The 17,035-nt window shown below is 39.7% G+C and overlaps 3 protein-coding genes and 1 long non-coding RNA gene across 6 annotated transcripts; all 4 read right to left on the bottom strand.

The window, feature by feature from the left end:
- Positions 1-1,940: 1,940 nt before the first annotated feature.
- On the bottom strand, positions 1,941-4,789 carry LOC134182004 (diacylglycerol O-acyltransferase 2-like). The gene is made up of 3 exons (XM_062649315.1): positions 4,074-4,789; positions 2,655-2,854; positions 1,941-2,527 (listed from the first exon to the last, which is right to left on the bottom strand). The coding sequence occupies exons 1-3, from the start codon at positions 4,742-4,744 to the stop codon at positions 2,373-2,375; spliced, it is 1,026 nt and encodes a 341-aa protein (XP_062505299.1). The 5' UTR covers positions 4,745-4,789; the 3' UTR covers positions 1,941-2,372.
- Positions 4,790-6,301: 1,512 nt separating this feature from the next.
- LOC134182671 (uncharacterized) lies at positions 6,302-7,402 on the bottom strand. The gene has a single exon (XM_062650099.1). The coding sequence runs from the start codon at positions 7,312-7,314 to the stop codon at positions 6,904-6,906; it is 411 nt and encodes a 136-aa protein (XP_062506083.1). The 5' UTR covers positions 7,315-7,402; the 3' UTR covers positions 6,302-6,903.
- A 402-nt stretch (positions 7,403-7,804) lies between these two features.
- On the bottom strand, positions 7,805-8,190 carry LOC134181949 (uncharacterized). Its single transcript, XR_009970228.1, has 3 exons — positions 8,053-8,190; positions 7,920-7,979; positions 7,805-7,861 (listed from the first exon to the last, which is right to left on the bottom strand). It is a non-coding gene; the product is annotated as an uncharacterized LOC134181949 (long non-coding RNA).
- A 2,964-nt stretch (positions 8,191-11,154) lies between these two features.
- LOC134182020 (uncharacterized) lies at positions 11,155-16,331 on the bottom strand. 3 transcript variants are annotated; one of them, XM_062649336.1, is made up of 13 exons: positions 16,231-16,331; positions 16,137-16,172; positions 15,302-15,646; positions 14,959-15,240; positions 14,740-14,891; positions 14,548-14,692; positions 14,144-14,482; positions 13,796-14,080; positions 13,575-13,742; positions 12,688-12,729; positions 12,205-12,303; positions 11,922-12,017; positions 11,155-11,859 (listed from the first exon to the last, which is right to left on the bottom strand). In XM_062649336.1, the coding sequence occupies exons 1-13, from the start codon at positions 16,292-16,294 to the stop codon at positions 11,327-11,329; spliced, it is 2,586 nt and encodes an 861-aa protein (XP_062505320.1). In that variant the 5' UTR covers positions 16,295-16,331; the 3' UTR covers positions 11,155-11,326. The 3 variants fall into 3 exon arrangements, with proteins under 3 accessions (XP_062505320.1, XP_062505318.1, XP_062505319.1); XM_062649334.1 differs by having other exon boundaries at positions 13,796-14,482; XM_062649335.1 differs by having other exon boundaries at positions 11,922-11,999; positions 13,796-14,482.
- Between the last annotated feature and the right edge of the window lie 704 nt (positions 16,332-17,035).

Here is a 17,035-nt window from a genome sequence, read left to right as displayed (position 1 = left end):
ATAAATATATTTATTTTATTTTACTCTCCATGACAGACCAAATGTATATATATATATATATATAATTTTACTTAGATTTGTTACTTCGTATGCTGTACTGTATCTTTCTGTCTGTGCATATATATAGGGTTTATCTTGCTAGTTTCTATTTGTATATATTATTCTAAGGTACGGTCACATGACTTAGCAAATACTAAATGGCGCTTGCTAACTTCGAGGTGAAAATGTGTTTTATTTACATGTTGTTAACTGCTTAAAAACAACGAGAGTGACATCCACAAAAAATATTGTGGAAGGCTCCATATGACAGCTGTAATTAATTAATTCTTCTAATGCAATAATAAGGCGAGATGATAGCTGCAGCCCACCATGCAGTTTGCAGTAACTTCATAATCTACAGAGAATAGTGACAAAGCACATTCTGATGATACGTGAGGTGGCTTTCAACTATGTAAGATGATGTTTTGGTCTAGGTAAGTGTTGAAGAGTACAATGTCTTCTTGTTGTAGAATTGAAGATTTTTGCTATTCTAGACAATAATAAGAATATTGAAGAGACAGCTGTAGCGGTTGATAAGAATCAAGATTACTTGAATCCTATTGATTTTAATGTCAGTCCACTCTTTTTGTGACCAACTTTAATGCTCTCTTGCAATGGAAACACAACACAACCAATGATGTACCATCTTCAAGTGTACAGAATGCTGATGAATATCAAGTGTATGTGAACGTTATTCAGCGGCTCTACATCAAGCCAGCTAGTGTCTCTGACAGTGGACTGTTTACATGTTAATATACTGTATTGCAACTAATGGCACTATAGTGTCAAAGTCATTTACACTGACCATCATATATACTGTAACTATAGGAACATAGTTGTGATTAGTCTTGTATATTAATTGTCTTGTTGCTTCTAATAAATTGTCTGTAGAGCTCATAGTCAGATTGTGACATCGCTATGTACTTTTGGAATTCATGCATACTCGTACACGAGCATGTGTTAATGCAATGGACTGTGTGGGGTCATCAACTGGAAACTGTGACAGCCAACAACCACCTTGTATGGTCAGTGTTATTTATGTACAGAGTGTGTTATGAAGGGAAAGGTGTTATGTAGTTGACTTGTGTTAGGTTTCATAATTAAATACTAATAGAAAAAATGGCTTGTTAGTAGGGCTCGTATTTAAATGTATCCTTAGTATTTGTGAATATCATCAGGCATTTTTGTCAGTGAGCAGTGACAATAAGGCCTACAAATTCTAACCAACAAATTACACATTCAGTAAACAATGACACGTGCGAAACCGCATGGATGTATACACACGTGACAGCTAGCGCAAGTGCTGTAGGAACCGGACTGTGCACCAGTCTATATTGCCATCCTGGTGCACTAACCTGTATATGTCGTGCAAATATTGTATATCACATTACCACTAGATACTTATGTCATTACTTCAACTAATATTTTAATTACCTAGCTACTTCAATTACAAAATATTTTAAAACCTTTTTTCAACTTTTAAATAAGCGTATTATAATTACTGATATGTTAACTCATTAGTTACATAATACATAATACATATTACATACCCTACTGCTTCTAATGTTTCCAGTAATAATCTTTTCAAAAATTTGCCTTCAAAAAATAATAGGATTAGAAAAAATATTTTGGTCTTGAAAATTGTTGGTTGTCTGGGATTGTGGTTTTTGTGCGTGCACATGAAACATCATCAAAATGACCACTAGATGGAAGGAAGTGTGCAGCTCAAGATGCCAACTAGAAATGTATAGACAATTGAATTAGTTTGGAAGAATAAATAAGTACATCAAAAATTTACTAATATTGCACATCAAGACCTTGAAATAATTAGAATTCGTAACAAATTCCAAATTATTTTTGGAGTCTCAAAAACATTAGGAGCAGTAGGGTATATACAAATTGTGACAGGGTAGGCCACAAGCAAACCACTTCAGTAGTAACAACTGTATGTGAATACTTACTGCAGCTACATGTATCGTTGGATGCATCATACATCTGCAACACTTTCTGTATTGAATGATCTTGTCATGGCATGTTTACCATTATACTCAATCATTGCAAAGCTGTTTCGCCTGCTGCTAAAGTTAATCAAACTGTCAAAAGTACTGCAACAAAACCATTCTATTGTCTACTGCCAATCAGTTAAAGCAAGATCTATGGCACTTATATAATGTCTTTCCCATGCAGGATGTTCGATCACAAAAACGTAGAAACACAGAATACTGATAAAAATAAGAATACACACTATGATTGCTAGTGATTTGTAATGTCCCCATAGAGACAAGACAGACCATAGCATGCTTGTTTTGAATAGGTATTGCAAACCAAAATCATCAAACAAAATCAAGCTCGGTATCTTCTGACACGCCATACTTTGTCTTGTGTGAGTTAAACAGTTGTATTAGTGCCTCGGTGTACTGTTTATATACCTTTTCAACTTGATCGTCGTCAGGATTTTCAACCTTTTTGACATCAATGGGTTCTCCAACTAAACAAGACAGATATACTTAATATTACATACATATCAATTAATTATATCAATATATATTTAGTATGACGTATATCAATAAATTAATTAATTAAGTTGAATACGTCATACTAAACAAACGTCTTACCTACTACATGGACTGGATGTCTGTGTGGTAGTAGTCCAAGAGTATAATTGAAAATGCCACGGCCATAGAAAACTGGTGGTGCAAAACCCATTGTTTTCTTGATTCTGCCTTGTACTCTTCGCAGGAGAGATCCTGGAGGGTTGTCTACTTGCTTGTAAAGGTTGTTTTCTCCAAAAGCATATACAGGAACAAGAGAGGCCCTTTGCATCCAACATAAATTTGGTAACTAATATATAGTTAATATATGTTTATATATTAATAATAACAATTTATTGTATATAGCTACTATAATTAAATATACATTTAATATACAGTTGTGCATATGCAGTTATTTAAATTACTTGGAGCAAACATGAAACTATCAACAATTGACATGAGACCAAAAACAAGCATTTTGACATCTCAATATATTGAGACAATGAAATATACACACCGACATTCAGCCAGGCAAACCAATAACATACCACAGATAGACAAACATTCAAGCAGATATAGACAGACAGACAGACAGACAATAAGACAACACTTACACAAACTAACTAAACAAACAAACAAACAGACAAGCAGACAGACAAACAACATTTACACAAATGAACTAAACAAAGAAACAGACAGACAGACAGACAGACATTTACACAAACTAACTAAACAAAAAACAAACAGACAGACAACATTTATACAAACTAACTAAACAAATAAACAAACAGACAGACAGACAGACAGACAACATTTGCGCCAACTAACTAAACAAACAAACAAACAGACAGACACCCACAAACTAACTAAACAAACAAACAGACAGACAGGCAGACAGACAGACAGACAGATAAACAACATTTACACAAACTAACTAACAAACAAACAAACAAACAAAACAGACAGACAGACACACAAACAGACAACATTTATACCAACTAACTAAACAAACAAACTGTTGACAGACAGACAGACAGACAGACACACATACAGACAACATTTACACAGACTAACTAAACAAACAAACAGACAAACAAACAGACAGACAAACAGACAGACAAATAGACAACATTTACACAAACTAATTAAACAAACAAACAAACAAACAGACAAACATACAATATTCACACAAACTAACTAAACAAACAAACAAACAAGCAAAGAAATACACAGACAGACAAACAAACAGACAACATTACAGACTTTAACTAAACAAACAAACAACCAGACAGACAGACAAACAGACAACATTTACACAAACTGCCTAAACATAAAATAAACAAACAGACAGACAAACAGCCATCAAACAAAGACATACATGTAGACAGACATACTGACAATGAAACAAATAGATAAACAACTGAAATCACAAGCAGACAAAGACACAATAAAGCAGACAAACAGATTGACTCAACTTAATTACTACAGGTCTATCAATTCTACCCTGTCATAAGAGCAATCTTCACAAAGCCTCGTCGATCCTTTAACACCAGAGTGGTCGATCCCGGCCTCGCCTCCAACGATTCAGCTGCACCACCAACAACTAATGCCACCGAATGGCCAGGACCACTATTCAAACAGTGCAAACAGCTCTCTTTGCTAGAGGCACACACTCCAGCCGCCATAATATAATCTCTCAGCAACGGCGCCTTTAAATTCACATCCAAAGTCATAAGATGCGGTGTAATGCCCGGATATTTCTCACTGAAACCTGTACCCTCAGTGCCAAACGTGGCAAAGTGTCCAATACTGAAAATGCCATGAGGATGACAGCAGAAAATATAATTATTGCTCGGGTCTAGATCTGACGTCTTCAATAAATCGATTGGAAAAAAGTCCCTGAAGTAAGTCCACAACGAGAGACGTCTCATGAATGAGAGTCGCCTTCCACCTCTGTGTGCTGTCTGTCTGTCCCACACGTAAATCCAGAAGAGGTAGGAGATAATGAGAGGAGACAAGATGGGAGCAAACACTAGCAGAGCGGTTATAAGTAGCCATGGGATGGCTGGCCCGATGGACATAAGAAATATGACTACGTAATGGACAACTGCCAAGGTCTGCAAGCGTCGTCGAAGTGGCACGTTGATAGGAGCGAACGTGATGCCGAACGGCATGCTGTTGCAGTTGCAAGGCGCAGAGCAGCGATCTACACGTCTCTCTTAATGAGCTCATCGGTGAGAGGTTAAAGTTCATGTCTGTATTCAACTGTCAAAGGTCAAGCTCGACCAGAGTGTCCTGCAAGTTTGAAATCATAACGTGCGTTAGCTATCTAGTGCAGACGTCTGGGCGGCGAAGCAAGCGTGTACAGTCCAGGCATGTTCTAAACGTTTTCGCAATTGTTCAGGATGAAGGGTCAGTTGACTTGGCTGATTTTGTATCACAATCTAGTAGACTCTAGCAACTGTCAATTTACTGATGCAGATGCGCCGCTTGGAACACTGGGATTCGAATTCCATTACTACATCGAGTCTTCTTTGCCAATGGCCACGGAAAACCCACCCCAATGGGCATAGAACGAAGAAGACTTTAGAACAGCAAAGCAAACAGGACACGTACACTCTGTGTGAATGAAGTAAGCCGCAATTTGTCATTGATATCAATTTCTTTGTTAATAATACTTTAACCTTATATAAATATATATTCAGTAATTGCTGCTGTTTGAATGATTGACTTCGATTCTACTCAAGCGGTTAATTTGTTTTTTTATTTATTGATTCATATGTTTAGTGTATTAGGTCAGAGGTCGTAGTCATAACAAGCCAACCACGACTCTATACAGTATAATTCATCTGCTAGAACCATTGCAGTGTTCTGCCCAGGATTTTCGGAGTGGTGGTGGGCTATTTGCTGCATAAAGAGGCATGGTTTATTTAAGATAGAGGGAGAGGTAGAGCAAATGCCCAGGCAATCAAACATCATCGCAAAAAAACAGACAAGGAAATGCCAAACAAAATGTATTGCACAGTTGATGGTCTATGATCTGAAAGAGCAGGCTAAGAAAACTGCAACTTCTGTCAACTGTCAGGGAACTATGTTTATAATATTGCAAGGTTAGACGTCTGCCGTTCATGCACCAGCTGCAGGTTTTGAACAGGCAGTGCTCCTGTGTTGCAAAATATCGTTGAAGACGACTTTGACTGGCTCTGTTACAGGGTGCCTACGATATTGCCTTGCTTATCCCTGACATGCAGACTGTTGTGTTGGATCTCACACCACCTTAGTGCCCTGAGCTTAGATCACATTATATCATAGCAGGGTGGGTTTGCCACCATGTCACCTTGTGAACAAAGTGTCAACAAACTGCTCACCTTCCAATGGTCATTAGCTTAGAGCAAGTAAAACTGTAGCTAAAATGAATGGTGGTGGTTGAAACATGCGGAGTGATGGTCTGGCTGACCACCTCCGACCACTGTGGGCAGAACCCGGCCGTTAGTCAGCTGAATTAACCAACACATATATAGTTTTGTAACATTGCAACCCCTAAAATGAAACTGACCGATTACATCAACTACACAGTCAGTTAGATTAATATTATCCTTGGAGTCATAGTTTATGGTGATAATAATAATAATTGATAGTGATAGTGTTATAGTAGTCTAGTCTTCTGAGTATACTCTGTATATCTATGTGTTGTATAAGCACTGGGTATCTCTCTGCATATACAGGTTTATATGGAGTGACCCACAGGGCCTGGGACTCTCTAGCCAGCCTGGCAGTCTTTCAGCCTTCTGTGACCGAGTACACTCAGTGTCACTGAAGTATAAACATATTTGCTTGGATAGTGTTTCTCAATATGTCAGAAATAGGCGTGGTAAGTTGCAAGGTGCTGGTCTTCCTACAGTGAACTTCTGGATCTTTGCTTGTCTGTCATTTCCGACTACGATATTGTAACTATCAGCGAGGCGCAGACTAACTAACAATTTATAAGTTACACCTCTTGTCTAATTAGCTAAATAGCTAATAAGCTAGAGTTTATATTTGAATATGAGTATATCCAAAGCTGTCAAAGGGTGTTGCCATGTTTGATATACTTTAACGTGCGCTAAAGTAGTGCAGGCGTCCGGACGCGGTTACACCTGTACAGTTATGATTATGTACGTATCAAGATTTGACGTAACAAATGTTACAGTAACATTTACAGTGAATTAATTTGTAAGCAGACTCAATATTGTAAACAAGAAGCTTGTCGTTCAGTCTATGCGGACTAAACAGCTTATTTTCTAACCCCCGGATAATCAGTTTGTTCTTACTACAGTCGACCAAAATACGTAAACTACACTGGAATAAAGTCATTCACTGGATTGTCCGGAACGTCGTAGGCCTTGGGGGAATCGTATCCTTCTAGTTCTTGATATTCTCGCGACTGAAAAGACGCACGGCTGCCTTGTTCAGGAAACTTTCCATCTTGTGGGTGCGACATTGGTACGTAGCTTCGATAGTTGTTTACGTAACCAGCAGCAAGCGGTTGGGGCTGAACATAGTCATACTCGTGATCGTATTCGTCTGTTGCGTAGACTCCGTCACTTTCCGGTGCGCTGACATTTGCCGGCATTGACAGAGCATGCGCAGGCACTGGTCTCGGTAAGACGAGAGGTGGTTTGTCGCATCTCGCCTTGTCATTGCGGCGACTGCTAGCTGCTTTCTCTTTCTCCGCTTTCAGCTCGTGTTCGAGTGCTCGTTTCATAATGTAGTAGTACAGAGCTGCAACGACTGAGACGATTGTGAGCGTGGTGAGCAGCGATATAACCGGTGGCACGTAACTACATGAATTTGCTACAATAGAGAACACTAATTAACAATTAATTGATTAAATATATTAAAAGTTACATAGACGTGAAAACCGTGGAGCCAAACAACCGTGCCGTCGTTCTCTAGATACCTTTACCTCAATAATTATTTAGGTGTAGCCTCTTAGATGCTAGACAAGGGCTTATAGAAATTAAACTCTAACAGCCGACTTCCCAATTTTGGAGGTCCAGCGACGTCCTTGACATGGCTCTCCCAATAATTTCTTGACTCACTGCATGCATGTATAATGCATGATGCAGCTTAAGATTGCAATGTTTGGCAACTCAAACTTTGCAAACTTTCTACACCTATGCGTTTTTCAACTTAATTAATTAACAATAACTTACCTTCACAATGTTTAGTCTCATTGTCTTGATGTGGACGAACAACTAGGATACCGTCGTCTGTAGTGGTTCGAGACGTGTTATTATCAATAACTATTTCTAGTCACACAAAATCCAAAATACTACATGAATTCTGCTGTAAAAATTATTTGTTTACCAGACGATGGTGTAGCTTCAGTAGACTCTGGCAGGTCTGTTGCTGTTGTGGGCAAACCTGCTGTTGTAAGTATATGTACATATACATTGCATTAATACAACTGAAAATTTGAGTGCAGTATGAACAGACTTACCGCTGACAATTTTGTATTGAATTTCAAATCCGGTTTTTGTGTGTGACGAATCTGTTTCAAAATAGAGTCCGATAGGTGGCGCGGTCAACAGTTGGAAGTTACTAGGGGAACCAGTGACCGCCACTATTTGTTTGGAATTGTATGGAGGATCACTGAAGACGTAAAGTATGTCAAAACGGGCTTCAAGATCGACGTCTATGAACCATAGTTCCACAACGGCTTGAGGATGGACATACGACGGATTGATAAACCATCTAAATCTCTCGCTATTTTGGTATCGTCCTGTTTGATATCCTGGAGACCGGATTGTTCCTTCGTGTAACGTCAAGTTAGCCGGTGATACTAAACCGAGAAATAGGGTTATAACTTATCCCTCAGTTATTACTCTGCTAGTACTTGTGTCATCACAGATGCTTCCAAACCAGGGTTGTGCGCAAACACACGAACAGTCCTCGAGTAACGTACCACCGTTCAGACAAGATCCGTTTGGGCAACCTTTGCATAAACAGGCTGATCAGAAACCAACTAGAATCCAACTTCTCGATCTGTTTGTGTACGTACCGACTGGTTCACTTGTCACAGGCTGACGTGCTATCGTAAAAGCTGTACACAGTCCGAACACGACAAGCAAACCATTGCTAGACATGACTTGGTGGCTGCCGAGTTGATTTCTGTTGTCGAGTCGTTGTTGATGGCAACACCACATGCATCCTAGTAAGTACGTGCAGGCGCCTATCTGGGTGCGCGTGTTCACGTCAGCACTTGCGCGCGTTGCATGCGTCGCTCATTGTCGATTGCTTTACAGCGAAGGGAAACATTTTTAGTATCAAGTCGATTCAGAAAGCGCGCGCGCACACACACACACACACACACACACACACACACACACACACACACACACACACACACACACACACACACACACACACACACACACACACACACACACACACACACACACACACACACACACTGATGTAACGTTTGCTTGCATGCACGTTGATTTCACAATATTTTTGAAAGGGTGTCACACCGTGTATCAATCTAGTCAGTACAAAACTACTAGACTCGTACCCAGTCCTCCTCCTCGCGCGCGCTCCACGTGTTTTGCACTTGCTTTTTGTTCCACTCGCCAGGAGAAGGACTGGTAACATATTATGGCATGTGACCATTTATTTCATTAGTTTAATTAGAAACCGATCCTGTAAATTGTTGCCACCTGCACTGATAATATGGTGTCGTGTAATTAGTCTCACGAGAGTACTACGCTAGACGTCGCCAGCCAACACAAAAAACACAAAGCTTTACGCTCTTTCTAAGCACTGTTCAGAAATTGGAATCACAAAGTAGATCGTTTTCGTTGCAACGAGCGAAATCCTCGCTTCATGAACATTGTGGCTTCACTAGCTAGCGGTAGCGAATGCACCTTGAACGCGCTCTTGTCGTCTATTGGCTACCATCCACTTCATACTGAGCAGCTAGAGACATCTCTGTCAATTCTGGCTGGAGAAGACGTCGTTGTCATGATGTCCACAGCAGAGACACTAATGAGCTTGCACCTTGCGTGACGACAACAATTGCTAATAACCGTTTAGTTGTCAAGGTAATTGCTACTCAATTCATTCTAATAGGATCCTACGCGTGCCCTTGTAACAACATTTTTTCGTCTCGCGTTGCAGTTTTGACCAATCAATACACCGAAAACCTACCACGTGAAGAACTAGTTCTTCACGTGACATCATATGTTACCAGTCCTTCTCCTGGCGAGTGGAACAAAAAGCACGTGCCAAAACACGTGGAGCGCGCGCGAGGAGGAGGACTGGGTACGAGTCTACAAAACTACAGCATATTAAGTTAGCACTTACTGACGTGTTGATTAGTTAAAGATATCAATCAATATGCAAAAGAGATAAATAAATTTCACTCTTTACATTAAACTTTGTATTCTGGAGAGCGTACAGTATAAAGGTCCAGGGCGTATCTCATGGGTCATTACTGCAGTTCCTAATAGTTAGCTAGTCAAACTAGTCCCTCCTACCAAAGTTAAAGAAATGAGGGTAATGTTAGTTGATTTAGCTAGACTACCCAACGGTTAGCTAGACTATAGGATTAGAAACAGGTTCACGCTTTTGCATAAAATAGTCACATTTTGTATGATTTAATCTATAAATAACAAAGACAGTAGATTAATTATTATATTAGAAACTTACTTATCAGTTAAGGTATGGAAAACCATTTGCGAGGAAAGAGATAGCAAGCAGTGTGAACAAGTCTGCATATGACAAGACCACTGAGGCGACCTTACTCCACCGCAGACTGATGTGTGCTTTTGAGTCTCTTAATTAATTAAAATTAGGCAGTGACTGTCATACACGACGAAATCAGCTAAGACGACTAGGTACGTAGCAAAGTGTGTCACGACAGGGGCGGCGGAGCGACTCGCAAGTTGGGAGGTATGAAAGGACATCGGAGTACATGAAATAGGGTGAGCTTTCAGTAGGCATTTCCTGTTGGGAAGCTCTTTCTGATGTTGAACTCTATTAACTTAAACACTTTCTCTTACACAACAGAAAGTGCTTAGACACATTTATAGGTCTGAACAGTGTCATACTGGAGTACGAAAATTCAAATAGTTTTCTTCCAATATCTCTTCGCAGTTGTTGGAGGTGGCAATTGCCCCCTCTTCCACTGCACGAGATTGAACGACCGTCAGATACACACAGCCTGAGTTCAGAGATGCGCGTCTCTAGTGTCAGCACGTGTGCCTGCAAATAAGTTACACAGTCATCTATCTAGATCTACAGTAGTCAATGTGACATAGTTTGTGAGGAAACACAGCTTTCAGAACTACCATCGATACGTACGTAACCTTAGCGTGTACCGTCATTGTAGCCTTGCAAGTCAAGCCTTCCTTCGTGTTCACTGTACGACGTCACTTGTTGTTCTCTTGCTCGCACGTGAGAGAAGGTGTAGTGTTCGAGCTTCCGAGAGCAGTCGGCTCCAGCACCTCCTCTCACGTGCGAGGTGACGAACAACACGTGATATCGCACAGTGAACACGGAGGAAGTCTTGGCTTGGCCAGTTGCGATGACACCATCAGTGTACTAAACTCAAAATTCAACGACACTTAATCTCTAAAGTGACAAATCAAATTGCTTAGCTATTCAATCTCTGCAGGGCTATCGAAGCATGCAAGATACTCGTCAAACTTACGATCACAAAACATTTCTAGAATTTGGATTTTTTGTCGTCCGCTTGTACAGCCGTCTGTCAGTCAATGCTTCCTACTCGGTTGACACGCTGCCGGTTCGACATATCCGTCTTTCTCGTATCGTTGCTGAGTTTGTGAAGAGCGTTGAATTGGTGTGTTAACATAGCTCACTGATTCGTTAAATGACCTGACAATGGTAGACGGTTGGTCGTAAGTTGCTTGAGGTCTAGGATGCTTGTAACCCATTTCATTGCCAAACGGTCGCGCTTGGCGTGCTGGAAGTGTTCGCACCCCTGACACCGGCTGCAGCCTTTCATAGTTCTCTTCAGAATTCGTGACAGTTTCTGGATGAGATGCTTCTGCTCTTTCAATTTTGGCTTTATTCTTCTTACTAAAAGTAACTGCAGAATCGTATCGGTTGTGGGCGGAGACGGTTGTACCAGATCTTCCTACATCTTGTCTGTCTTCTCTCGGTGGGTCATCACAGCCACTGCTCTTTCGTTTTAATATGCAGTATATTATGGCAACCGTCACTACAGCAGTGACGATTGCTGTTGGAATGATACACACCACTGCTGTTATAACAATATTATTGCCTATAAAAAGCAACGTCTTTGACCACATTGACGTAACTTTTACTAGAGATCCACGTGTTTACTTGCATCGGAAATTGTTTGAGGGGTTTCTATCTTTTGAGTAGACATTGGCAGTGAACTTGAAACAAAAGACGGCGTTTCTGTAGCAACAGCCGCATCTGTTTGAATATATTTTGAACAAACAAGTTAACACAAAGTATATGCGTGCATACAAATTTACGTATGCCTATTATCTACAACTGAAATGGTGGGTCTAGCCTAACAACAAACATAAACGTTAACACTCAGAAACAGATATACCAAATAGAAAGAGTTATAAGAAAATATTAGTGTAAAGTATCATACCTGTTGTTGTCTCTACAGCAGCTGATGTTGTCTCCACAGCAGCTGATGTTGTCTTCACAGCAGCTGATGTTGTCTCCACAGCAGCTGATGTTGTCTCCACTGCAAAGAAAAGCAAATGAGTAACTAGCAGCAATGACACTAACGTAAGTCTTATGATAAATTTTTTTATTTAGATTACACAAATTATTGCAATCAAATAAAATAATTAAACATTATGTTGTTACAAAAATATGGAAAAGCAACTCAAGAACATGGTCACTCTAGACATAAGTGGAAGACCTTGTTCACTTAGAGAATATGCGATATACACTCTGAAATCATTTGTTTTATAATCAACCAGGAAACCTGTTGGGACACTTGTGTGAAGATAATCTATTATTTTCTCGAATTTTTAAGGCCACAACTAACACCAATTATCAACAATAGCACGGGAAAAACTGATACCAAAATAGTTGTAAAACTTTTTAGTCTTTAGCAGCATACCTGTTGTTGTCTCTACTGTTGGAGAAGCTGATGTTGTCTTCACTGTATAGAAAAAGCAAAAAGAAAGTAAAGTTTACCTACGATATCACTATAGCATGATGTACTTTCTATTATAAATATTTATATTTATATATAATATATAAGTAGATTACTAAAATTTAAAATCTTGTTATTGGCTATTTAGAATATAACAGCAAGAATTACATACCATTTTGTTTAATTAGAGAACCTTAGCTTATGCACAGTCTTTCATACAAGACTCACAGACAGACAGACAGACAGACAGACAGACATTACTTTACAGCGGTGTAACAGTATGGTTTTGGCGAAGAAGATTGACAGAATAGTGTGTAGAAATGACTCCGTAGCTGGTTTTTACAGTTACCAGAGTGTACGTTAAGCTTTCATTTCATGACCCTTTGGGTCATTTTTCTTGGACTCATAGATAGTGATTTAGCGTTGACTGTAATAGCGTTGATGTTTACCAATAGATGTTTTTGACAGACAGACAGACAGACAGACAGACAGACAGACAGACAGACAGACAGACAGACAGACAGACAGACAGACAGGCATACAGACAGACAGACAGACAGACAGACACACACACACACACACACACACACACACACACACACACACACACACACAATATTCAAGCAATTATTTACGAATGCATTCGTGTGTAATTGTTAACTTACCACTTACCTAATGCTTGAATTGCATTTCAATTATTCAGGCACTTTCTTCTCGATTGGCTTTAGTTATTAGTAATTGTAATTACTTAATACACTATACTGTATTGGAGATAACTATAACACTACCCATATATTCAGTATACTTGTATATCAACATGATACAAATCTATTATTTCATCATAAACTGACCTGGCAAACAAAGCCGAAATGAGTAGCAAGTTGTTATATTAATACCCATGCCAGAACAGCCAGTTGCGTTGTAGCAGCGACGTGTTCTAATTCTAAATCCTGGTATAGGCCCACAACTGACGCTACACGGAGAATCCTCAGTCCACCAACTCCATCCACCGAGTACGCCTAAAACAGACATTATGCATTAGACGATGTTCTGGCGTAAAAACAGATCTGACCTCTGACTACAACTGATACAGTAGCATTTGTAATCATTCCGGCCGAGTTTCTTGCACTGCAAGTGTAATGTGTCGTGTTGATCTCATTGAATGTTAGGAGGTAAGATTTCGAGTAACCGCTTTCCATCCTAAAACTGCGACCATACAATAACTGATCAGCATTCTTAAACCAGCGAATAGATAGTGAAGAAGAAGGAGGCTCTACAGAGCAAGCTATAGTTTGCTTTCCGTACAAATAGTTTCTAACGAGTGACACAGAAGGAGTAAGAGTTACGCGAGGTGGTCCTACATGACAATATCTATTATATAAATACATTGTTGTCACAAATTTAAGGAATGGAAAGTTACCTTGAAGTATGACGGGCATAAATGAACTTACTACAATGTTAGGCAAAATGTTTGTCCGTAATGCTGAAGCAGTCATATACAATTTCCAGCCATAGACGCCCGTTTGTAATTCCGACAAATGTCCAAGACTGATAGCAACGTTAGTTGTACGAAGGTGTTGTTGATCGGACCTATTTGAATATGTGGCTAAAGAGTATCGATAACCGTCTTTTGTCACTGATGCTGTAGCTAGCCTATACTCTGACGACTGAAATGAGAGAAACAACTCCACCTTAGTTCCAGTAATGTATTTAACTGACCCTTGGAAGTGCAAGTATACACAACAAAGGACACTCCTTCCTAAAGACAATAAAAGTCTGTTATTGTTATTGTTAGTTGGTATAAGCACTGTGAAGGTTTCTAACCTATTGTTAATGAAGCAGCACGTGACTCTACCTTTCCATAAATATTAGATGCTTCACACGTATAGTTTCCCTCATCAGACATTCTGACTGGTTTGACTGTGTGCCAGCCAAGCGATGAAGACGTACTGGCAACAACTTTGCCATCCTAACAAAATCCGTCAAAAATTGTGGTTGAAATTTTATTTTAGTTACCTTTTTCCACGTGATTCTACCATTGTAAACTTGACAAAGAAATGTGGCCTGCAGCCCGTCTGTGTATAAAGAAAACGAACCTTGTCCATAGCCAGCAGGCAGTAGTGAATCGAAGTGGACTGACGTTGGTTGAATTACGAATGTTGGCAACGCTAAGGCAGAAACACAGAAAGAATGTATTACAAATCAATTTTAAAATACGTAAATACGGATTCATACCAGTAACTTTTAGAAAAACAAGTTGTTCGGTGTAGTTCAAATAGTTTTGAGCTCTGCATTTGAAATAGCCAGCGTCGTCTTCAGTTACGTTATTTATAACTAGATTATTTCCTTGCAATTGAAATTGAGAGAGAAAATTGGAGCGAGATTGAATTTCTATCTCGTCTTTGTACCACGTCACAACAGGTGGTGGTATTCCGGTCACGTTACAGGGTAGCAACACATGGTCACCTTGTGTGACAGTCTGGTCTTCCGCTTGCAAAAGGAATTCCGGGGGCTTTCCTTAATTAGTATGTAATAATTATTGTACAGAGAGTAGATATAGCTAGATATATTTTTATACCGGAAATAGTTTGGTAGCGTAAAATGAATGCTCGCTGTGTTACTGAACCATCGGAGCGAAACTTGAGATATAGAGGTGCTTCGTAAATTAATTCGTAAGCTTTCCTTCCTCTATAACGAGCCACCAAATTCTTGGAGGCGAAAGACGGGTCAGACGAAACGTACAGATAGTCGCAACAAGTCTCAGTAGAAAAATGGTCAAAGGTGATGATGACAGACACGTTCTCCTCTTGAGGAACAATATTCCAAACGCATACCACTGAGTTGAAATACTCTTCGTTTGAAGAGTCGTACCCAGGAGGACGAATATAGCCTGAAGCTGCTGTAAAATTAGCTCCACACATATCTGCATAGAACGGCAGACATTGGTGCAAGTACCGTATTTTTTCGATTAAACGCCGCCTTAGATTAAACGCCGCCCTCGTTTAAACGCCACAGCTGAAAGTACAGATAAAATATAACCATAACCACCGCCTTTGAATAAACGCCTCATTTCAATAAAGCTCAATATGTGTAGCTCGACGTTTGAAGAAAAAATCATACTGCAGTACAATTCTTTAGAGGCAAACGCGAGGCAAACGTTTCTTTAGACTACCCGGATACTGTTTCACTGCATGATTTCTTGAAAAGGCGTAAACCTACAACGTGTACGCGTACACACTGCTGGAAGGCGCTTAACAAATAGATTCCGCCCTCGTTAAAACCCCACAGCTAAAAAGCTAGCCAAAAATAACGTCGCGGCGTTTAGTTAATCGAAGAAATATGGTATACAGAGTCATTTATAATTTTGGGACCAGTCCTTCGGTCTCCAACACAACAAAAATACGGATTCTTACCCTGACAATAAAGACCGTAATAAGGATCGTTGCAGCCTAAAACAATTGCAAAACATATGATAAAAGTTTCAGTTTACTGTAGCGATATTATTACATCTGACTGCGATCTGTCTGACGGCGAGCAACGCCACTGCAAGCCACAAGCAGGAAGAACCCATTGCTGTAAGCCGCTGTCGATGCTCGTGAGCTACTACGTCGAGACCTGCTCAATATTTGAACAGACAATGAGGTGACCTTGTCTATATCATCGACACTATCAACGTGTGGTTATGAGAATCATCTGATCGTACACGACAGGTACCTCCTTTCACACTAATTTTCACAGATGCAAATAGCTAGTAAACTGTACAGAAATTTGTTTTTACACAAAGTTTAATATAAACGGAATCAAAATCATGTTAGTCTGAAGCATGACTTAGATATCCAGTTTGAAAGATGGATGTTACTGAATGACACGTGACTCTTATCCGGGGATTTGATTTTAATGGATGAGAATATCCAATGCATTTGAGCTCAGTCAACAAGTTTATTTGGGTTTCAGTAATACATTTTGACTATCTGGTAGTAGTTATGCAAATGTAGAGGTGGCTGTGTTTGGATAAGGGTGGTGACTTGTGTGGCACCATGCAGGAACCCATTCTGGTGCGCAACGGAAATGACACGCCTATACGTGTGGCTACCTGCACGAAACTGGTTTGAGGGTACATACCTATCTATATACATACACATTTAGTACACACATATACATACGTTTAACATAACATACTTACCTACACATATTATATATGTATCATCTGACATGATACATACCGTACATGCATGCAGACAGAAAGTAAGGCAGGCACACAGACACATGATTGATATTCGCGACGGAATTACCGTTCCTCAGTCACAGTCAC

Source organism: Corticium candelabrum, chromosome 7 (genome assembly GCF_963422355.1).
Source record: "Corticium candelabrum chromosome 7, ooCorCand1.1, whole genome shotgun sequence".
Classification (NCBI taxonomy): Eukaryota; Metazoa; Porifera; class Homoscleromorpha; order Homosclerophorida; family Plakinidae; genus Corticium; species Corticium candelabrum.
The sequence above is the reverse complement of the archived record's forward strand: the minus strand, read 5'-3'. Positions and strand labels throughout refer to the sequence as shown.

Excerpts from the sequence above, each read along its gene's own strand:
- LOC134182020 (XM_062649334.1), bottom strand. The coding sequence starts at position 16,294 with ATGGGTTCTTCCTGCTTGTGGCTTGCAGTGGCGTTGCTCGCCGTCAGA. Across the intron at positions 14,693-14,739 it reads GTAGAATCACGTGGAAAAAG|GATGGCAAAGTTGTTGCCAG; the intron begins GTAACTAAAATA and ends GGATTTTGTTAG. Across the intron at positions 12,018-12,204 it reads TGCTGTAGAGACAACAACAG|ATGCGGCTGTTGCTACAGAA; the intron begins GTATGATACTTT and ends ATATTCAAACAG.
- LOC134182671 (XM_062650099.1), bottom strand. The coding sequence starts at position 7,314 with ATGAAACGAGCACTCGAACACGAGCTGAAAGCGGAGAAAGAGAAAGCA.
- LOC134182004 (XM_062649315.1), bottom strand. The coding sequence starts at position 4,744 with ATGCCGTTCGGCATCACGTTCGCTCCTATCAACGTGCCACTTCGACGA. Across the intron at positions 2,855-4,073 it reads AAGATTGCTCTTATGACAGG|GGCCTCTCTTGTTCCTGTAT; the intron begins GTAGAATTGATA and ends TTGGATGCAAAG. Across the intron at positions 2,528-2,654 it reads ACATCCAGTCCATGTAGTAG|TTGGAGAACCCATTGATGTC; the intron begins GTAAGACGTTTG and ends TGTCTTGTTTAG.